This window comes from Oryctolagus cuniculus, chromosome X, assembly GCF_051225735.1.
Source record: "Oryctolagus cuniculus isolate XC-2025 breed Fujian yellow rabbit chromosome X, ASM5122573v1, whole genome shotgun sequence".
NCBI lineage: Eukaryota > Metazoa > Chordata > Mammalia > Lagomorpha > Leporidae > Oryctolagus > Oryctolagus cuniculus.
In genome coordinates, this window is record NC_142888.1 from 4,319,490 (window position 1) to 4,343,033 (window position 23,544).

Here is a 23,544-nt window from a genome sequence, read left to right on the forward strand (position 1 = left end):
TGCCACCCATGTGGGAGGCCCAGATTGAGGTCCCAGCTCCTGGCATCAGTCTGGTCCAGGTATTTGGAGGAGTGAACCAGTGGATGGGAGTTCTGTCTGGCTCTCAAATAAATAAATTTTTTAAAAAAACCTTTTTTGAAATAAATTTATATTTTCTGTTTCTTACTGGTGTTTACAGATGCTGTTGATGTTAAAGTTATGTATAGGTACCTTGCTAAACATTTATAATTCTAATAATTTATGAAGTCTTGTGAATTTTCTATGTAGACAATAATGTCTACAAATTCTGTTTTGTGTCCCTCCTTCCAATCCCATACATTTTAATCATTTACTTATTTATTTATTTTACTTTACTGGGCTGATTGGAACTCACCAAGACTCTTTTTTAAAGATTTATTTTATTTTATTTGGAAGTCAGAGTTACACAGAGAGAGGAGAGGCAGAGAGAGAGAAGTCTTCCATCCGATGGCTCACTCTCCAATTGGCCACAACGACTGGAGCTGCGCCGATCCGAAGCCAGGAGCCAGGAGCTTCTTCTGGATCTCCCATGAGGGTGCAGGGGCCCAAGGACTTGGGCCATCTTCCACTGCTTTCCCAGGCCATAGCAGAGAGCTGGATCTGAAGTGGAGCAACCAAGTCTTGAACTGGCGCCTATATGGGATGCTGGTGCTTCAGGCCAGGGTGTTAACCCGCTGTGCCACAGCGCCGGCCCCACCAAGACTTTTTTTTTTAAGATTCATTTGTTTGAAGGATAGAATGACAAGAAGGAGAGAGGGAGAGACAGAGCGAGATCTTCCATCTTCTGGTTCACTCTTCTAAATGGCCACAATGGCCAGGGTTGGGACAGACTGAAAACTGGGTGCCAGGAACTCCATCCTGGTCTCCTATGTGGATGGCAGGGGTCCAAGTATTCGGGCCATCCTCCACTGCTTTCCCAGTTGCATTAGCAGGCGCTGATTTGGAAGTGGAGCAGCTGGGACTTGAACCAGCACTCCTTTATGGGATGCTGACATTGCAAGTGGCAGTTTAACCCACTATGCCACAGTGCTGGCCCTAGTGCTGTTTTTAAAAAAGAATGTTATTTTATATAACCATGGTACTATTATCAAAATCAGAAAGTTATCATTGATACAATATCTGATCTGTACACATTGAAATTTTTATCAGTGTTTTTTTTTTATAACCACCCCCCATTGTTTCTTGTCCAGAATCCAATTCTGTATCTTACATTGTGTTTAGCTATCATTTCTCCTAATTTTCTTTAATCTTGTACAGTTGCTCAACGCTTTAAAGAATGTAAGAATGAGTGTGTGACACAGTGGTTAACGTGGTGCTCGAGACGCCTGCATCACATCAGAGTGCCTGGGTTCAAGGCTTGTCCACTCTCCATTCCAGTTCCTGCTAGTGTGCATTTTTGGAGGCAGCAGTGATGGCTCAAATGCTTGAGGTTTTGCTGCCCTTGTGGCAGACCTGGACTGAATTCTTGTCTCTTGCTTTTGGCCTGGCCTGGTCCTTGTTGTGGGCATTTGGGGAGTAAACTAGTGGATGGAAGTACACTCTCTTTCTCTATTTCTGTTTTTCTCTCTGCTTTTCAAATCAATTAAAATTACAAAACCAAAAAAGTAAAGAATATGGGACAGTTATTTAGGCCTCAACTTCGGCCTTATGTGTTGTTTCTTGTGATTGGATTCAACTTCTCCATTTCTGTCAGGAATGGCACAGACATGATGTGATATATCAGGAGGCATATAATGTTGATTTGTTCCATTATTGATGATGTTTACTTTGATTACTTTCTGTGGTGAACCTCTTGATTTTTTATTCTGAAATCACTATTTTTCCCCTTTGTAATTAATAGTTATCTTGTGAGGACATCCTTTGAGATTAGTTAATATTCTGTTTTTTCTGTCAAACTTTTTCAACCACTAGTTTTATCATATAATGATGACACTTGCCTGAAATTATTATTATAAAAGTGATTGCCAAATAGTGGTTTTCTAATTGTATCACACCCTTATTCTTTGGAATTATACAAAAGAGGTTTCCCTTCTCCTCCATTTATTTCTGTCAATAAGGCCTCATGCATTTTTTTATTTTGTTCTAATAAAAATGTTATAATATGTTACTATCCTTATTTATTTTGTTGTTCAAATTGTCCCCATTTGGCCAGTGGGAGTTGCTTTAAGTTGACTGTGTCTCTCCCTTTTTTCAAAGATTATTTATTTGAAAAGTAGAGCAACAGGAGGGGGAGAGGGAGGGAGAAAGAAAGAGAGAGAAGCCGGCGCCGTGGCTCAATAGGCTAATCCTCCCGGGTTCTAGTCCCGGTCGGGGCGCCGGATTCTGTCCCGGTTGCCCCTCTTCCAGGCCAGCTCTCTGCTATGGCCAGGGAGTGCAGTGGAGGATGGCCCAGGTGCTTGGGCCCTGCACCCCATGGGAGACCAGGAAAAAGCACCTGGATCCTGGCTCCTGCCATCGGATCAGCGCGGTGCGCCGGCTGCAGCGGCGGCCATTGGAGGGTGAACCAACGGCAAAGGAAGACCTTTCTCTCTCTGTCTCTCTCTCTGTCCACTCTGCCTATCAAAAATAAAAAAAATAAAAAAAAAAAAGAGAGAGAGTTAAATTGATTGATTGATTTTCCATCTGCTAGTTCTCTCCCCAAATGCCCACAATAGCTGGGACTGGGCCAGGCTGAAGCCAGGAGCTAGGAACTCCATCCTGGTCCGCACATGTGTGACAGAGAACCCAAGTACTTGAGCGGTCACCTTCATCTCCCAGGGTACACATCAGCAGGAAACTGGATTGGAAATGGAGCAGCCTAGACTCAAACCAGCACTCTGATAGGGGATACAGTATCCCAAGTGGTGGCTTAACCTACTGTGCCACCACGCCTACCCCTCCTGTGTCATTTTCATGGGTACCCATCATTCTTTGAGCATTTCCTTATTTTCTAGAACCACAAAAATATATCCTGGGGGGCCGGCATTGTAGTATAGAGGGTTAAGCTTCCACCTGTGACACTGGTATCCCATATAGATGCTGGTTCCTGTCCTGGCTGCTCCACTTCCTATCCTATCCTATCCTAGTGGTCTGGGAAAAGCAGCAGAAGATGGCCTGTGTTTGGGCCACTGCCATCTGTGGGGAGCAACTGAGACTAGGCTAAGTTACTGGAATTAAGACTTATTCTATGCATCTGCTCTCCCACAATATGGCGCTGGGGAGGAGTAAACTTCTACGCAGCTGCCTCTCACCAACTTGACAAACTGCAGGAGCTGATCCTGCTCCTGATTGGAGGAGAGCAGCGTGCTCGGCGTGTGGGTAGCAGAGTTGGGATTGGTGGAAGAGGACTATAAAGGAGGAGAGAGACAACATGCACCAGGAACATCTATCTGAAGGAACACCTGAGCAGCCCCCGAGAGAGCCGGCCGGTGGTGTGCCGCTCCCCCGCGGAAGTGGGGAAAGTGGCAGGGGGAACCGCCCTTCCACGGAGGTGGAGGGACGGTAGCCAACCCGGGAAGAACCAGCAGCAAACCCGGGGAGGGCCGAGCAGACAAAAGAACAGCGCAGGGTCCTGTGTCGTTCCTCCACGAAGACGGGGAGCGACAGCCATCCATGTGGGAGAATTGGATAAAGCTCCTGGTTCCTGAGTTCAGTCTCATCCAACCTTGGCCGTTGCAGCCATCTGGGGAGTGAACCAGTGGATGGAAGAGCTCGCTCTCTCTTTCTCTCCCTCTCTCTCTCTGTAACTCTGAGTTTCAAATAAATAAATCTTTTTTTTTTTTTTTAAATATATATGTCCTGGGCTCACATTGTACTTCTCCTGTCCTTGCGTTGGAATCAGCCATTTCTCCAGAGCCCTGGGTCCTTTTATTGGAGCACTTGTTCTTCTCAGGTTGTCATCACTTCTAGGCCCTCTCAGTGGATAGAACTAGGGAATAAATATATGTGAATGTGAATATTTATACATATATTTTATCTATTTATATGGATCAATGTATTAAATACTGAGGTTATATTGTTAACTCCCTTTTACGAGAGTAAGAAACAAGATCTCATTATCCACAATATCTGGTGTTTACTTATTTGCTCAATCCTAGAATACACATGAAGAAGTTTTGTATCACTGCATAAAAACAAGTAGCTGAGTAAATCAGAATATTTATTTATATTTCTTTTTGTTTCTGGCTTGAGGAGGGTGGGTAATGCTGTTTTCAAAAGTTTACCTGCGATTCATTCTTCAGTGCAGTTATGTTATTCATTTCAGGTAGAGTGAGGTATTCGTTCCATTTTGGGTTCTTTATCTCCTGTTACTGTTTTTTGTTTTTTTCCTTTTTAATTTTTTAGCTCATGAAACATTAACGTGGATTTAAAAGAACTACACAAAAAGATAGGATAGTTTATTAGAGTACTGCAGTATAAAACAGTTTGTCTTTCTTCTTTCAGGGAATCATTTAATACTTCACTATTAGAACAAGTATGTGAAAGTTCCTGCCAACCATTCAGAATTCCTTTAGACATTGTTTGTTCTACTTTCTGCACAACTTGCTGAGAAGTTCCTTTTTTGGTGCCATGTTCTGTGGCTTCTATCAAAAGAGGAGTTTGTCTTCATGAAGATTCCTAACATTGGTAATGTGATGAATAAATTTGAGATCCTTGGGGTTGTAGGAGAAGGTAAGTTGGAACTTTTTTATTCCTTGAATTTTTGAGCAATGTACTGTTAATACCTACTACCATAAAGGTCACTAATTCAGATTCTGTTAATTTAACCTATAGCAATTCAAATATGCATCTAAGTATTATTAAAAATTACTCTTAGGCTATATGGGTTTTACTGTCCAGTCAAAAGTTAGTAACATTTTAAACTCTTTAAAGTTTAATAAATCAAGGGTTTCTCAAGACTGCATTTGTTTCATTCTTTTCCTTAGCAGTCATGTTTTTTTATATTAGCTAGGCTTATTTTGAGTAGCTTAAAATTTATTTGTATACGTTAAGTTTTGCTTATTCCATGGTAAATTAATGAATAAATAACTTCTGTTTCTTTGAGATCAACAAACCATATTTTATAAATTCTGAGGCATGTAGTTTGGTCCTATTTTCATATCTCCAAAACCAGAATAAGTCCTGAAATCAGTATGTCATGGGTTAATCGACAACACCTTTTCTTTTTGTAGTCCACAGAATATTTCTTTTTTTTTTTTTAAAGATTTATTTATTTATTTGAAAGTCACAGTTACAGAGAGAGAGGGAGAGAGGGAGAGAGGGAGAGAGGGAGAGAGGGAGAGAGGGAGAGGTCTTCCATCTGCTGATTCACTCCCCAGATGGCCGCAATGGCCGGAGCTGTGCTGATCCGAAGCCAGGAGCCAGGCGCTTCTTCCCGGTCTCCCACGCGGGTGCAGGGGCCCAAGGATTTGGGCCATCTTCTGTTGCTTTCCCAGGCCACAGCAGAGAGCTGGATCGAAAGTGGAGCAGCTGGGTTTTGAACCGGCGCCCATATGGGATGCCGGCACTTCAGGCCAGGGTGTTAACCCACTGAGCCACAGCGCCGACCTGAGAATATTTCTTATAACTAACGATATCCATTGATTTGAGGAAATATGGTAATTCATTTTTTAAAAGCTGACTCTTAGAAAAATCATTACTTCCTGACTTTTCCTCTTTGGTAGTTTTTCTTCTTGTTTTAAAGACAATTCTGTGGAGATTTTAATAAAAAATTCTGTTAACAGGGGTAAGTGATTATAATTATGGCTTCATAAAATTTATATCTTTTGGATAAAATTACAAAAAATTTTATATTTCATATTTTATATATGAACAGCAACATTGATCAAGATTTTAATATTAACATCTTGTCAGGGATTGGCTCAGATTAGCGAACATTTCCAAGCATTATATAAATAGAATATAGAGGCTACTTATAAAGTTAGTAGAAAAATTAAATTAAAAGGTGTTTATTTTGATGAAAAATTTTGAAATCAGTGTATAGTTTTTTCATAATATACATTTTCTGTGAACTTTTGGAAGACTCATATTACTTCAAGTTCAGATCAGAACCTTGATTGCTGTATATTTTTTTCTTTGTAAACTACCTCAGATGTTGATTGGGTAGGAAATACATATAAGTCTTTAAAAAAAATCTCTCAAGCAAACTCTGAATTCCTGTAGCCTACATAGTGCACTTTCACCTTACAGGAAAGCTGGCATGAACAGTTAAGTGAGGATTGGTTGGTTCTCTGGGGATGGTGGAGTTAAGCTGGATGGTTATAATGGTTGGTTCCATCCTAACTATGAAAGTAAGATTCATACAGCTCTACCAAAGTAAGGGAGACTTGTTCAGGTTCCTTAGATTATGTGGGAGACACTTTTTCTTATTTTGTCTCCTTGAAATCTCCTTTTTGAATTTGCATGCAGGCTTTGTATGTCTGCTACTGTCAATGTTCTTGGCATTGCTACAAAATTCATTTGCCATATATTACATTTTGATTGCCTTAATTAGATTTTTCACAGTATAACTTTAACCTCAGTTTCTTGGGTATCTTGCTGTCAACTCTGTGTTCCCCTCCAAGGAAGTAGTTTTTCTCCTAGATAATAGGGTAAATATCCCAAAAGGTAGTACTGGATATCATTGAAATACACTGAAAAAAGTGGTAGTGCTTGTGGCCTGTGCCCTTGAACTGAGTCTTTATTTATGGCAGAAAGGTAGTAGCAACTCCCACACGCTATTAATTGGAACACTAAGGCTAGTACAGTTTTGCCACTCTGGAGAGATATTCCAGTATCCTAGGAGGGGAGCTACATGTCTCCTTGGACAGATAGCATATTTGGTAGGCTCTATGCTTGAGCTTACTATTCAGAAGTCATTAGCTCTTAAGTTTTAAGTTATTTAGAATCTTTTGAGTTAATTTTCATTTACTCTCAAAGTTCTTATGACCATATTTTTCTCCAAAAATGCTTAAGTCTAAACTTTCAAATGTCTCCTCATGATATTTTCTTTAAAAAGAGAAACATTTAAAAATACTGATTGGGGGAAATGATTTTTTATACTCTTTTTTTATATTTATATTTTATTTTATTTAATGAACATAAATTTCCAAAGTACAGCTTATGGATTACAATAGCTTCCCCCCCCCATAACTTCCCTCCCACCCACAACACTCCCCTCTCCCACTCCCTCTCCCCCTCCATTCACATCAAGATTCATTTTCAATTCTCTTTATATACAGAAGATCAATTTAGCATATATTAAGTAAAGATTTCAACAGCTTGCACCCACAGAGAAACACAAAGTGTAAAATACTGTTTGAGTACATGATTTATTAAAAATATATATAATGAAATATCCATGCTCTATTTCTATGTGGTTCATTATTACATTATCACTATAAAATATTGTCACTTTAGAAATCATTATTATAACATATACCAGAAATATATATAAATATAGCAGAAGTTTGATTTCTTTAAGAGCTGTAGTTTGTGTACATATTACTGATTATTCACATCTTTTTATTATAGGAGCGTATGGAGTTGTACTTAAATGCAGACATAAGGTAAGAAAATGGTTTTTAAAAAGAAAATATCCATGTATGTTTAAAATGTTTAGAAATGTATGCAGTGCTCTGTGGGCACATAATTAAAACTATCTTGCTATGATGCTGCTGCTTAAGGAAGCCGAATTAACATGTGAACCCAGAAAAACAGGGACTACTTTTGGATAAACTTGATCACAGTTGAATAGTCATTAGCTCTTTGCAGTCACACACTATTTTTTCAACCAACATATGTATAGGTGAAAAATTGCCTAAAGGGAAGAGAGAAAAGATGGCAGGATGACAGGAAGGAAACAAGGTAGTGAGCGATTTAATTCATGCTCAGATATTTAAACAAGGAGGCATTTTGTTCCTTGTTTCTCATGTAGACCCTGTAACTTAGATTGCTTGATGTGGAGTTGGATCCAGATTTTGAAGGGTAGTAGCTAAGTGTTTGGTTAAGGCCTAAGGCTTGGGATAATAATATATGATTATGATTACTGGCTATAGTTGATCACCTTTGAACAATCTTGAACTCAACAACAGTGGATCTTACTATATATTGATTTGACTATGATGATAATCACAAATTATTTAAAGAAGGTATTTGAAGTTTCCATAGCTGTTGCTCAGTGGTGAGAATGTTTTACTCAGAGACTGACTTTAAGATAGCAAGTGTTGAAACTGCAATAATTGAAAACATTAAGCTAAATATTTTCCATTATAGTATGCCTAGGCTGAATATTAATATTTGGACTTGTGTTATTTTGCATATAATTTAGTAAGATCAAGGTTTGGTTTTTGTATGATATTTTGTAGTGATATAATTTGTCTAGATGAGCTTTAGGAATTTAGCCTAAAACATTTCATTTATTTAAATTTTTAAAAAATAGCTAACTGATTAGTTATTTGATAGAGAGAGACAGAGACACAGAGACAAAGACAAACAAAGAGAGTTCCCTTCCACCATTTCATATCCCAAATGCTCAAAATGCAGAGACTGGGTCAGGCCAAAGCTAGAACCTAGAAACTCAATCCTGGTATCTTGCATGGGTAACAAGGGCCCAAGTACTTGAGCCATTACCTGCTGCCTCCCAGAGTGATTAGCAGAAAGCTAGATTCAGGAGTAGAGCTAAGACTTCAACTTAGGTGTTCCAGTATTAAAAGTGGGCATCCCAGTCAGCATCCTAACTGCTAGACTAAATGCCTACCCCTATTTTGTTTTTAGTTGACACATAATAATTTTACATATTTGTGGGTACAGTGTGATGTTTCAGTACATGTGTACATTGTGTAATGATCAAAACCTAACACATTTAATTTGAACTGTTGAATCTATCATCATTCCGAGTAATACCTATGTGAAGATAAAGATGATGTCATTTTATGTTTGCTTTTTCTTTCCTATTATACAAAACACTACCCACCTTTTGATGTAAGGCTCTGTGACAGTTAATATAGTTTTGCATTTTAAATCACAAAATACTTTTTCACGATGACTGGTTTTAAAGTTGAGTCTTTGAATTATTTTGTGTTGATAATAGTTACCCGAAGATCTCTTTGCCAGTGAATCCTCAAAAATGGTTTGAATACTATTGGTTCTTGATTAAGGATGATTAAGAGTTCATAATAATGAATTAAATGTAATCAAAATACATTTAGTACCTAAACATCTTATTAAGAAGTATTACTGCAGTTTGAAATTAAATGGAAAACTCCCTAATGAAATGCTATGCTTTTAATGAGTTACCTTGAATTATGGTAACTTTCTAAAGCTTAAACATTTTTTTTTCCTTTGGTGGATATGACTTAGAGGCTTAGTTTCCAGGTTAAATTTGACTTTTTCATGAACATCCCTTTCTATAATATGACTTCATTTCTACAGCATACTAAATAGAAACTTCTGTTCTTTACTTTAATCTTGGGTTTTAAAGATTTATTTATTTACTTATAAGGCAGAGTTTCAGAGAGGCAAAGGCACAAGGTGGGGGGGGGGGTCTTCCATCTACTGGTTCACTCCCCAGATGGTAGCAACGGCCAGAGCTGTGGCGCCGACCAGGAGACAGGAGCTTCTTCCAGGTCTCCCATGCAGGTGCAAGGGCCCAAGGACTTGTGCCGTCCTCTACTGCTTTCCCAGGCCATAGCAGAGAGCTGGATTGGAAATGGAACAGCCAGGTCTCGAACTGGTGCCCTTAAGGGATGCCAGCACTGTAAGTGGAGGCCTTACCACTACACCACAGCATGGGCCCCTAGTCTTGATTTTAAAACCCAAGGATTTCTGAGCTAAATCTCTCTACCCCCACAATGCATGCTTGTGCATGCACACACACACACACACAAAGGCACATCAAAAGTCTGTGGAAAATGGAATTAAAAATTTGTTTATTTTGGTGTAAGACAATTTGAAATCTCTGCAGTTCTTTTATAGTGCTTATTTTATTGAATGTTTTGAAGATCCCCCTATATGCATGGATTTCAAAGATTTTTTATACCAAAATAAATGTATCTTTCAATTCTATATCCCATGAACTTTTTTGAAGTACCTCCTATGTCTGTGTATATCTAATATATATTATATATAATGCAAATAGCCCAGATATTTCTCCCAGTCTTTATCACACTTCAGCCTGTGATCTTTTTCTTCATATTATCTCTTAATCTTATCTAAGTCTTCCTTGTCTTTTATGTAAAAATAAAATTTATTAGTCTAGTGTATTTTTATCTTTGCATTTCCTCATTTGTTAAAATACAGTTGTTCTGTGTATCTGATTTTCATAACACTGTTAATGCCAGCAAGACAAGCTCAGAGTGAAAGTGGATGAGAATTCGTATCTTCGTTCTTAGGAAACTATCTCCAAATCTGAACTCTGATTCCTGGTAGATATACGGAGGGTTCTTTGTAGTAGAAGAATGAAAACTATAGTTTTCTTGCCCTTATGTGGCTTAGGATTTATCTGAAGAGATAGAAGTATATATAGTTCAAAAAATGACCTGTAATGTTGCTACAAATAAAATTGCATCTAAAACATTTCTCTTTGCTGCGCTTCACTAAATGAGGGACCCACAGAGTAGCTCTCTAAACATTGTTGCCTTTTCCTTTCATGCATCTAAAAAGATATTACTGGATGGAAAATTTAAAGCATAAATTAGTGCCTAACTCAGAATAATATTTCTCTTTTTAGAATCTGCAGCTGTTGCTAGTCATTAGATTTGTTATAGTAGATCTTTTTCTTAGCTAAAACCAGACCTTCAAATCTATATCCCATTGTCCAAAAATAGAGAATTTGATGGTTCTGGTAAGATTTATCCTTAAGGATCAAACAAATGAATTACTTTGAAATTCATTTTATACTTAAAAGTGTTTGTAATGCTTCCTATGTAAGCATTATATGTAAAAATTTCTTGCCAGTATATTTTGGGTGCCTTTAAAAAAGCATGCTTATAAAACTGTATAAATTATGATTATAACTATATAAATTATATGATTACTTATGCATAGATCTGTGTGATTACTTATCCATTAATTGGGTTTCTTTTTGAGTAGATTCACTGAAAGTATATATATATATATATACACACACACACACACATATACATACACATATAATTAAATAATTCTTAGCATATTGTGTATCTGAATAAATATGTAAGAAAATCACTTATTTTAATCTGTACTGTTTCAAGAGTTTAAATGTCTTATTTATTAACAGGTATATCTTATCTTTTGTAAACACATGTGATGTTGAGCTATTCTAGGCCAGAGACCATACTTCTTAATTTACTGAAATAAGTACTGCCCAATTAAAAATATATACATATATAGCTTATACCCTGTTTTTGACAACTTCTCTTTATTGTTATGTGTATACATTGACCTATATATGAAAACTTTTATCAGTGACTATTAAGCTTTTATTTATGACTCCTATATATGCACATTTAGAAGATATTCTGGTTTGTTAGTGCATTGTTAGCGTTTTTATTTTTTGTTTGTATGTCTGCTTTGAAGTGCCTATCCCTGTAAAGCATTTTACAACACCTTTTCTTAGTAGAAGCCCCAAAAGGCCATGGTGACAAGGTATAGAGAGAATTGAGTGGGGTTGAGATAGGGCAATTCGTTTGGAACTTGAGGAAGGAGAAGTTGTGTAGCCTAATGGAGGTTGATGGTTAAAGCTTATTGAGCTAGGAGAGGCAAGTGCTGGTCCATGTAGTTCTTTCCTGTGGCTGGGGTTAAGAGAAGTTTTTGCTTGTTTGTTTTGAAGTAGTAGGTGACAGACATATGCTGTTGAGATAGCTAATTGTACAAAGCTGTGAACAGTCCACTGTTGGAGTACAGCCTGTAAGTGTTCAATAAATAATCACACTGTCTTAAATCAGAGAACCGAGAATGAAGGGTACAGTGGGAAGCTGTTGCAGAGTAGTAGGGATTTGTCTCTGCAGAGATCAAAAATGACCCCAAGGACTTGAATATGGGAAACTGGAAAAGCATTGGTATCATTTACCCAACTAGAAAACTTTTAAAGGGTGTATAACTTTGGAGGGAGAAGTAAGGAGGTTGGCTTTAATAATAAAGAATAAAAATGGCAGTAGATTATAAAGTCTGATACTAATAATTACCACATACTGAACATCTTAACCATATGTTAGATATTCTACTGGATGTTTTCATCCTCACAACAGCCTTACTCTTATCCCTACTTCACAGATGAGGAAACTGAGTCATGGAGTGACTGTGTAACAGGACCACGATCATGTAGCTGATAAGTGGTGGAACTAGGCTTTGATATAACTCCAGAAACAGTGTGAGGTAGAGCTGTGAAATAATACGTGCTTTCTAAGAGGGAGTGCCAAGGGGCCGGCATCCCATATGGGCGCCAGGTTCTAGTCCCGGTTGATCCTCTTCCAGTCCAGCTCTCTGCTGTGGCCTGGGAAGGCAGTGGAGGATGGCCCAAGTGCTTGGGCCTTGCACCCGCATGGGAGACCAGGAGAAGCACCTGGCTCCTGGCTTTGGATCATTGCAGCACCGGCCATAGTGGCCATTTTGGGGGGTGAACCAATGGAAGGAAGACCTTTCTCTCTGTCTCTCTCTCTCACTGTCTGTAACTCTACCTGTCAAATTAAAAAAAAAGAAAGAAAAAGAGGGAGTGCCAAGCAGAGGGAAGGGAGGTTTAAAATGGTGAGGCTGAAAGGAGGAGGTAGGCAGACCTCTTGGAAGCAAGGAAGAGAGATGTTTTAAGGCTGATATTCACCAGCAGTATAAGAACCATGGAATGAAAGATCCATGATGATGAGGCTTGAGAGGCTAGCAGCAGTAGCATTGATTAATCACGTCTTTAAATGAAATGGTGTGTTAGATGGCAGATTAGAAGAGTTTAAGAAGAGGGGAGGTGGAGAAAAGCTGGGTTGTGCCATTTTTCTCTATTGAGAGTTGAGGAATTGAGATTGAGAACATTACAAAAGGCAGACTTGCCTAAATAGTCAGTAGTCAGGACTACCTGTATTTTCCCCCTACTAAAAGGCATTCTTGGCTGGCGCCGCTGCTCACTAGGCTAATTCTCCGCCTTGCGGTGCCGGCACACCGGGTTCTAGTCCTGTCAGGGTGCCGGATTCTGTCCCGGTTGCCCCTCTTCCAGGCCAGCTCTCTGCTGTGGCCCGGGAGTGCAGTGGAGGATGGCCCAAGTGCTTGGGCCCTGCACCCCATGGGAGACCAGGAGAAGCACCTGGCTCCTGTCATCGGATCAGCGCGGTGCGCCGGCCGCAGCACGCCAGCCGTGGCGGCCACTGGAGGGTGAACCAACGGAAAAGGAAGACCTTTCTCTCTGTCTCTCTCTCTCTCACTGTCCACTCTGCCTGTCAAAAAAAAAAAAAAAAAAGGCATTCTTGGCTGGCTACTTGTTATCATTTGTCATGATTCATACTATTAAACTTAATTTTAGCAAGCATTATACATTTTGAATTAATGATTCTTTTTGTCTTTTTCAAATTAATTGTGCTTTTCCACCAAAATGCTGTATGAGGATTTGGTTGCTTTTTATCTTTTTAAGATTTATAATTTGAAAGTCAGAGTTACACAGAGAGAGAAGGAGAGGCAGAGATGGAGAGAGAGGTCTTCCATCCACTGATTTACTCCCCAATTGGCCGCAATGGCCGGAGCTATGCCAATCCAAAGCGAGGAGCCAGGAGCTTCTGCTGGGTCTCCCACTCGGGTGCAGGGGCCCAAGGACTTGGGCCATCTTGTACTGCTTTCCCAGTCCATAGCAGAGAGCTGGACCAGAAGTGGAGCAGCTGGGACTTAAACTAGTACCCATATGGGATGCCAGCACTGCAGGCGGTGGCTTTACTCGCTATGCCACAGCGCCAGCCCCAAGCCACACTATTTTAAGAAGATATTTGAACAGTCAGTGAACCATTCTCAGTTTAACATTATTACTTACAGTTGTTTGAGGATATAGTTGCCTTGGGCAAATGGTTCCCATCTAAAACCATAGTTATGTTCTTCTACTAAAACAAGTTTTAGCTTTAGGTTTTACATGTGAGTTGAGTTTTTAAAATAAAAGAAATAAGTAAATGAGAAATTGAATATATGAGGTTAGCTATATTATTTACTTCCTCATTCATTTCCTTCTTATTTAAATAAAATGAGGATTCTTGCTTTTTGTGTGCAAAATTTCTAGCATTTGAAGAAAATTATAGAAAAGCTTGAGGTTTTTAATAAAGCTTGTAAGAAGCTTAAAATATTTCTGTATTATTTCATTATATGTTTAAGTAATTGCTCTCTCCTAAATGACATTGTTACTACAAATGGTAGAGATTAGTGAGATCCCAATGGTAAACTGGACCTCAGGTTGGGAATAAAGATTGCAGGAATCATTAATGAGGAAAAAAGATCTTCTGTCTCCTCTTACAAAAGCATTCACATAGAGTCATTATTTCTGTGTGATTTCTGCTCTTGACCTGGTTTTTACTGTTGATACAATAGTTAACTGTAAAACAGTCTTTGGAACACTGCAAAAATCTCATCAAAATATTTCTAATATTCTAATATTTTGTATTTTAGATCATGCTGATCTTTAAGGAAAAACTACCCATGTTTCTGTTGCCTTTTATCAGTAAAAGGAATGAGGGCTTATGTGTCATTTTCTAGGCAGCTCTGACTACTTTCGGAAACTAGAAAAATTTTGGGCCTTTGCAGACTTCCTGATTGCATTTATCTTCATCATTCTTACCTGGATTTAGTTTTTGTTTTCTTTTTCTTTCTGTAAATGAGGTAAGGAAATGCTACTAGGCTTATCAGGACAGCAGTACTCAATCCCAGTTCAGTCAACATGGAAGAGTTCGCCTCATTCATCCTTTGTACATTGTCTCCGTTGTTGTTGTTATTTTGTTTTAAGTTTTATTTATTTATTTTGAAAGGCAGAGTGAGAGACAGAGATCTTCTATCCACTGATTCACTCCCCAGATGGCCACAATAGCCAGGGCTGGGCCAAGCCGAAGCCAGAAGTTAGGAGCTTCATCTGAGTCTCCCACGCGGGTAACAGGGGCTCAAATGCTTGGGCCATCTTCTGCTGCTTGCCCAGGCATGTTAGCACAGAGCTGGATCAGAGATGGAGCATCCGGGACTTGAACCAGTGCTCATATGGGAGACTGCCTTCACAGGTAGCAGCTTAGACTGTGGAGCTACACTGCTGACCCTTAGAGTCTCAGTTTTTTAAATCATCATTTCCTCCCTCTCATCTAGAGGATGAGTTGGCTGGGATGCTTTCTAGTGTACCATGTTCAAATCCTTGGCATCGTCTTTGTTCCCTCTGCAACAATCCCTGCTAGTCTGTGACAGCTCTCCACCGTGTCCTTCCTCTAGGTTCTTTAAGTCAATGTTGTTTATTGAACATGTCTAGGTTGGCTTTAAAGTGTCTTTTATGCTAATCATAAACATAATTAGTTCAAAGAAGATGTCATTTTTTGCCTTCTTAAGAGGAGTGATTTTTATAAATCTCTGATAAATGCCTGTGTGTAAGTGATTTATGCTAGCTCCTTAATGCCACTTTTCTTTAAGAGTTCATGAGCAGAAATGACTGTGGATCACTTTTCCAATGAGGCCTGAAAAATATATTCACTGATAATATAAAAAAAGAACTCACTAGCAAATGCCCATATAGTGGATACTCTTAAGTAGTTAGGTCTAATTCTCTGTCAGTTGTGAGAACTAGTGACTAAAAACTAGTGCATGGTAATTGTTCCTACATCAAAAGTACTCCAGCCTGGAATACTGTATGAATACTGTATAATTTAGAGTCGGAGCTCATATTCTATAATGCTTTTGATGTTTAATGTTGATAGTTCTTAATTTAGACATTGCTCTTCATTTATTAAAGCACCAAAGTTTTAATTTTAACAGTTAACAAAATATTTTAACTACTTCCTGTATTTAAAACACTGTGTTGTATACATGGCATTGTAAAGTAAATTTCAACCAAATGTCTGTTTAAGGAAAAGCTGTTGAATACCTACAAATATGAGACATTTCACTAGTCACTAGCTCTATGAAAATCAGGAAGATGCAGTTCTTACTGTTGAAGAATTTAGTTTAGCATGGATAATTGAACAACTGTAAGGTTATGTTTTCTACTGTCAGGAGCCTAAAAATAGAGCCGGGAGGAAGTGAATTTGAGAGACTATGATAGTTGAAGTTACCGTGAAATCTTCTTTCCCTTCTATTCAATAAATTCTCCATTGAAGTCTGCTTAGGAAAAATTCATGTCAGTAATAAAGAGGGAAAAAAAAGTATTTTTCAGAGCCACACAAGGACAGCCACAAAGATGGGAAGAGAAATAGAAAGTAGCATTGTTAGCTGATGACAGGCTGAGAACAATAATGTGTAAACCTCTTTTTACCTCTGAGTAATAACGATGAAGTGTAGAACCTTAAAGTGGCACAGCTGAATTTTGATCCAGGGGTCCCAGATCATTTCCTTTAAGACCATCTCATAAGTTTCTGTACTGCAAAAGAAACAGTCAGGAAAGTGAAGAGGCAACTGACAGAATGGGAAAAAATATTTGCAAACTATGCAACTGATAAAGGATTAATAACCAGAATCTACAAAGAGATCAAGAAACTCTACAGCAACAAAACAGGCAACCCACTTAAGAGGTGAGCTAAAGACCTTTCAAAAGAGGAAATCCAAATGGCCAACAGACACATGAAAAAATGTTCAGGGTCACTAGCCATCAGGGAAATGCAAATCAAAACCACAATGAGGTTTCACCTCACCCCTGTTAGAATGGCTTACATTCAGAAATCTACCAACAACAGATGCTGGCGAGGATGTGGGGAAAAGGCACACTAACTCACTGTTGGTGGGAATGCAAACTGGTCAAGCCACTATGGAAGTCAGTCTAGAGATTCCTCAGAAACCTGAATATAACCCTACCACATGACCCAGCCATCCCACTCCTTGGAATTTACCCAAAGGAAATTAAACTGGCAAATAAAAGAGCTGTCTCCACCTTAATGTTTATTGCAGCTCAATTCATAATAGCTAAGACCTGGAATCAACCTAAATGCCCATCAACAGTAGACTGGATAAAGAAATTATGGAGCCGGCGCCGTGGCTCAATAGGCTAATCCTCCACCTTGCGGCGCCGGCACACCGGGTTCTAGTCCCGGTTGGGGCGCCGGATTCTGTCCCGGTTGCCCCTCTTCCAGGCCAGCTCTCTGCTATGGCCAGGGAGTGCAGTGGAGGATGGCCCAGGTGCTTGGGCCCTGCACCCCATGGGAGACCAGGAAAAAGCACCTGGCTCCTGGCTCCTGCCAGGATCAGCGCGGTGCGCCGGCTGCAGCGGCGGCCATTGGAGGGTGAACCAGCGGCAAAGGAAGACCTTTCTCTCTCTGTCTCTCTCTCTCACTGTCCACTCTGCCTGTCAAAAAAAAAAAAAAAAAAAAAAAAAAAGAAATTATGGGATATGTACTCTATAGAATACTACACAGAGGTAAAAAAAAAAATGAAATCTGGTCATTTGCAACAAAATGGAGGAATCTGGAAAACATCATGCTGAGTGAAATAAGCCAGTCACGAAGGGACAGATATCATATGTTCTCCTTGATCTGTAACAACTATCTGAGCACCTAAAAGGAAACCTGTAGAAGTGAAACTGACACTATGAGAAGCAGTGACTTGATCAGCCCTTGTCCTGACTGTCGAGGAACAGCTTACTATTTTATTCTTTTTAGTATTTTCTTTTTCTACTTAATACCATTGGTTGAACTCCAACACACAATTATTCTTAGGTGTTTAAAACAACTGAAAATTGATTCCTGTTAAAAATAAGAGTGGAAATAAGAGAGGGAGGAGACGTACAGTTCAGCACATGCTCACTCGGACTTACCCATAATGGTAAAGCTAGAAACATGCCATGGAACTCCGAATCCTATTAAGTTGGCAGGTACCAATGCCATCTTACTAGTTAAACTGATCAATTTAAGTTCATAACTGATCATAAAGATAGGATTAAGTGTCAAAGGGATCACATAAATGAGACCAGTGTCTGCTAATAATAATTGATAGAATTAAAAAGGAGAGAACGATCCAACATGGGAAGTGGGATACATAGCAGACTCATAGAATGGCAGATGTCCTAAACAGCCCTCTGGCCTCAGAATCAGCCCTTAAGGCATTCAGATCTGGCTAAAAAGCCCAAGAGTTTCTCAGGCATGGAAAGCCAAGATGCTCTGGCAAAAAATGACCTAAATGAAAGGTCTCTGTGAGTGAGATCCCAGTGGAAAGAATGGGCCATCAAAGAAGGAGGTACCATTCTCTGAAGGGAGGAGAGAACTTCCACTTTGAATATGGCCTTCTCTAAATATGATCGGAGTTGGCTAACTCAAGAGGCTTCCATAGCCTTGGCAGCTTGTGACAAAAGCCTTGGGTGATTACTGATGCCATAAATAAGAGTGTCAATTGTTAAATCAACAACGGGAGTCACTGTGTACTAACTCCCCATGTAGGATATCTGTCCTTAATGTGTTATACTATGGGAATTAACGGTAAAACTAGTACTCAAACAGTACTCTATACTTTGTGTTTCTGTGTGGGTGCAAACTGTTGAAATCTTTACTTAGTATATACTAGGTTGATCTTCTGTATATAATGATAATTAAAAATGAATCTTAATGAAGAATGGGATGGGAGAGGGAGTAGGAGATGGGATGGTTTGTGGGTGGGAGGGTGGTTATGGGGGGAAAACATCTGTAATCCAAAAGTTGTACTTTAGAAATTTATATTTATTAAATAAAAGTTTTCTTAAAAAAAAAAAAAAAGACCATCTCACAATAGGATGCGTAAGAGAAGCTACCCAGACAGTGTAGATCTGGAGTTGGTACACAGGCTGTAGCCTGTGGGCCAAATTTTATAGTTTGCTTGAAACACAGCCACACATCACATATTTTCTATGGATGCTTTTGTGATACAGAAACAGAAGTTGTGATGGAAACTATATGACCCACAAAGCCTGAAATACTAATTACCTGGCCTTTCACAGAAAAAGTTTGCTGATTTCTGAAGTTGAATAAGCCCTAACTGGGGTAATATGATAGAAACAGTATATTTGTCTCTTTGTTCTTCCCTGAAGAATAAAGTTAATGAGCTGGGGGATTTCTACTGAAAATTACATTTCCTTTGATACCACTTGGGTAAATCATTTGTGTGGCTGGGGAGGAAGTTTTGTGTTGGTTACCTCTTTCATGTATCAACTGTTGGAACAAAGAAGTGGAATTTGCTGGGGACTGGGCAGAGGCACACAATCTTTTCACCCTTTGTCCCAAGTCTGGGCTGAATAGCTCTCTTTCTACCCAAAGATGAATGCCAAGAAGAAAACAGTTTTCACAGAAGCTATGAAAAAATTCTTTAGTTTAAGAGAAGGACATTTTCACAAATATGAAGAATAAAATTCTTTGGAGGAGAACATTTGAAATATCTTCCCAATATGATTCAAGTGGTAAGAGGAAATAGTAATAACGTGTTTCAAGTGCCTCTTCTAAGCATTGTACTAGCTATTTTATTTTCATTTCTCTTTAAATCCTCATATCTATAATAGAAGAAATTACTGAATACAAGTGGTAAAAGGGAACGTTTTATGCCTTGTTCCTTCTATTAAGTGTGGCAGCATGCACTTTCTAACCATTCCCTATTCTGCCATTTTTGTTGAGAATGTTCAGATATGTTTTTTGCACATTTTCTCCTAGATTTTAGCATGTCTTTTTATTCTTGTAACTGTTTTTAGCAGAACAGATGTTTTAAATTTTAATGAAGTCCAACTTAATTTTTCCTTTCATCGACCATCTACCAAACTCAAGGTCACATAAATTTTCTAGATTATCTTCTGGAAATTTTACATTTTACATGTAGCTGTGATCTGTGATCCATTTTGAGTTAATTTTTGTGAAAGTTGTAAGGTGTGTCTAGATTCTCTCTTCTGCATACAGATATCAGGCACCATTTATTGGAGAGACTGTGCTTTCTCCGTTGGATTGCCTTTGCTCCTTTATCACAGATCAACTGACTGTATTTGTGTTGAGTGTGTTGTACTCTGTTTTGCTCCAGTGATCCTTTGTGTTTTATTCCTCACCAATACCATGATGTCTCAATTTTCTGTAGCTATATAGTTAATCTTATAGTTGGGAGAATCACTCCTCTGACTTTTGTTATTCTTCAGTATTGAGTTAGCTATTAGGGATCTTTTGCTTTTCCATATAATGTTTAAAATGAGTTTGTCAGTATCCACAAAATAGCCTTGTAGGATTTTGACTGGGATTAACTTGAATCTGTAGATCAAGGTGAGAAGAATTAACATCCTAATAATACTGAATCTTCTAATTCATGGACAGAATATTAATTCATTTATTTGGATCTTCTTTGATTTCTTTCAACAGCCTTCTGTAGTTTTTCATATACAGATCCTACAAATATGTTTTTGCAGTTATACATAAGTATTTTTTTGCAAGTGCTGATATAAATCATGCTGTGTTTTTAATGTCAAGTTCTAGTTGTTCATTGCTGGTATAAAGGAAAGTAATTGACTTCTATATGTTAACCTTGTTTCCTGTGACCTTGCTATAGTTGTTTACTAGTACAAATTTCATTTCTCCTTTCCCAGTCTATACCTTCTGTTTCCTTTTCTTGTCTTTCAGTACAGTGTTGAATACAAATGGTAAGAGGTCAGCTTTGTTCTTCATTCTTGGGTGAAAACCATGCAGTTTTAACCACTAAGTATAATGTTAGCTATAGTTTTTTTTTTGTAGATGTTGTTTTTCATGTTGAGAAAATTCCTGTTTCTAGATTGCCAAGATATTTTTTTTAATCACCAATGGATATTGGATATTGTCAGTGCCTTTATGTGTCCAAAAGATTTTTTTATTGAGTCTGTACTATATGCTACTGTCCTAGATGCTAGGGACACATCAGTGAACAAAACAGCAGAAAGTCTTCGCTTTAGGGAGTTCATGTTCTAGTGTGGGGAACAGATAGTAAACATTAAAAATCGGTTAACTATTTGAAGATGATAAATGCTGTGGAAAGAATAGAAAAAGGGGCATCAGAATGTAAAGAGGGTGTGTGAACAATTTCCAATGGGACAGTCAGGGAAGGTGTCAATCACTGAGCGGCAGTTGAGTTTGCCAAGTAACTATCTGGTAGATAGAGCATTCTGAGCAAAAGTTAGAGCCGGAGCAGTGGCCTTGGAGCGGAAGTAAGCCAAGGAGATTCCAGGAGAAGCCAGCTTAAGGCAATGGAAGATGAGTCAAAGAAGAAACAGGGGGCTTCAGGTAGGATTTTTGCTTTTGCTCTGTGAAAATTGAGGGGCCACTGGCGACTTTCCGTCAGAAGTGTCTAATGTTTTCTAACAGGATTACGCTGATGTGAACAGCTGCCGAATGGCAAGGGTAGAGAGCAGCCTGGGGTCTAGCGCAGAAATGAGGCCAGAAATGATGGTGTCTGCAGGCGTGATTACAGCAGAGTGGGTTCTTGTTGGTTCATAAAGGAAAGAGGAGTGAAGCGCAACACCAAGGCTTGTGTGTAAACCAAAGGAAAGATGATGCCATCAGCTGAGACTGGTAAAACTTTGGGAGGAGCAGGTCCTGTTTTTCTGTTGTGCTGGAGAGGCGGGAGAGGGAGGAATGCGGAGTTCAGCCTTGTCTCGTTAGGTTGGTGATGTCTGTGAGGCATCCGAGCGGGAAGGGCAGCTAGGCGGCTGCCTCTACAAGTTTGACGTTTGAGAAAGAAGTCTGAGCTGCAGAGACATTGGTGTTGGCAGCACATAGCCAATATTTCAAGCCAGAAAGTAAACACATACATACTTACAAGTGGGATAAGTACTGTGAAGAAAGAGGGGCCAAGGGAGGCCAGAGTTGTTGGGTGGGAAGGTATTTTCACAAACGATGGCCAGAGACGTTCTCTCTGAGGAAGGGCCACGTGCTTTCTCTCAGAGAAAGAGAGAAGGGAGAAGAAGGTGAGAGCACTTGGTGGAAATTGGCAGTGCACCAATCCTGAGGGCCTCCTAGCAGAGCAGAGCACTGGGTGGCAGAGCTGCTTGCGCTCCAAGGGGTGGGCTTCAGCCCCTGCCCCTGCCTGACACGCAGCCTGAGGCCATGGCTCTCTCATTGGCTTCCTGTCCTCTAATGAACATTTCCAGTTTCTTCGCAAAGCCAAGTAAATTGGTTAGAATGCAGATTTCGTGTAACTACTACACAGTGCGACTACTTTAGAGGCAATCCTACAAACTGGAAAATCTGTAAAACCCAGAGTCACAACTTGGGGTGACAAGGGCAGCTGCAGGCTTTTCGTCTGTGTGTGGGACACATCAGCAGCATCACTCTGAGGGGACAGCCTTTCGCTTCAGCACCTTTGCCCCAGCCAGAGGCCTCCTCCACGACAGGTCAAGCAGTAGGAAGGATGGGTCATTTCATATTGCAGGAACCAGGCGAGTCACTGTTACAGTGACTTTGATTTCTAGCAATTCCTTTTAGTTCTTCTTTCAGAGTTGTATAAGCTTATATTACTCATATGTCCTTGAATTTTGTCATCTTTTTTATTAGAACCTAGTAGAACATAGTAATCATAGTTACTTAAATTTCCTATCTGATAATTCCCAAATCTGTGCCATATTTGAGTTTGATCCTGAGGCTAATTTTGCTTATTCAGACTATGTTTTTTCTTGCCCTTTTGCTTGCCTTGTAATTATATATGTGTGTGTGTGTGTGTTTAATGTGACAGACAAGTAGACAGAAACAGGCATAGATCTCCCTGCCTCTGGTTCACTCCCCAAATGCCTGCAGCAGCTGAGGTTGGAGCAGGCCAAAGCCAAAAGCCAGGAATTCAGTCTGATGTTGGTAGCAAGTACCCAGCTGCTTGTGTTATCATTTGCTGCTTCATAGGGTCTTTGTTAGCAGGAAGCTGGAATTGGGAGTGGAGCCAGGACTTGAACCTGCGCGTTCCCGTATGGGATACAGGTGAACCAATCAGTGACTACTACTTCTTCCTCTTTTTTTTTCTCTTTTCTTTTCTTTTTTTTTTTTTTTTAAGATTTATTTATTTATTTGAAAGGCAGAGATACAGAGAGAGAAGGGGAGAGAGTGAGATCGATCAATCTTCCATCCGCTGGTTCACTTCCCAAATGGCTGCTGGGCCAGGCTGAAGCCAGGGGCTTCTTTCAGGTCTACCATGTGGGTGCAGGGGCCCCAAAGACTTGGGCCATCTTCCACTGCTTTCCCAGGTGCATTAGCAGAGAGCTGGGTCAGAAATGGAGCAGCCAGGACTTTAACCAGCACTCATATGAGATGCCAACACTGCAGGTGGAGGCTTACCCTTATTTGCCACAGTGCTGGCCCCACCCCAAGCGGCTTCTTAACCACCAGATCAAATGCCTACTCTACTATCTTTTTTTAAAAAAGCTGTATATGATGTGTTGGGTAATAGGAACTGAGGTAAATAGGCCTTTAGTGTAAGGTTTTATGTTAGTTTGGCTATGAGCTG

At 39.5% G+C, this 23,544-nt stretch overlaps 1 protein-coding gene across 12 annotated transcripts in view; it reads left to right on the forward strand.

Moving 5' to 3' along the window:
- Positions 1–23,544, forward strand: part of CDKL5 (cyclin dependent kinase like 5) — a 221,712-nt gene that overhangs the window by 69,510 nt on the left and 128,658 nt on the right. For 11 of the 12 annotated variants that reach the window (XM_089324161.1, XM_051826953.3, XM_070067277.2 and 8 more), the window contains 2 exons: positions 4,441–4,668; positions 7,510–7,544. In XM_089324161.1, the coding sequence (XP_089180287.1) occupies positions 4,605–4,668; positions 7,510–7,544 (99 nt within the window). In that variant the 5' untranslated portion in view covers positions 4,441–4,604. Of the gene's footprint in view, positions 1–4,440; positions 4,669–7,509; positions 7,545–23,544 lie in introns of those variants that run through there. The other variant, XM_089324162.1, reaches the window with a different exon arrangement.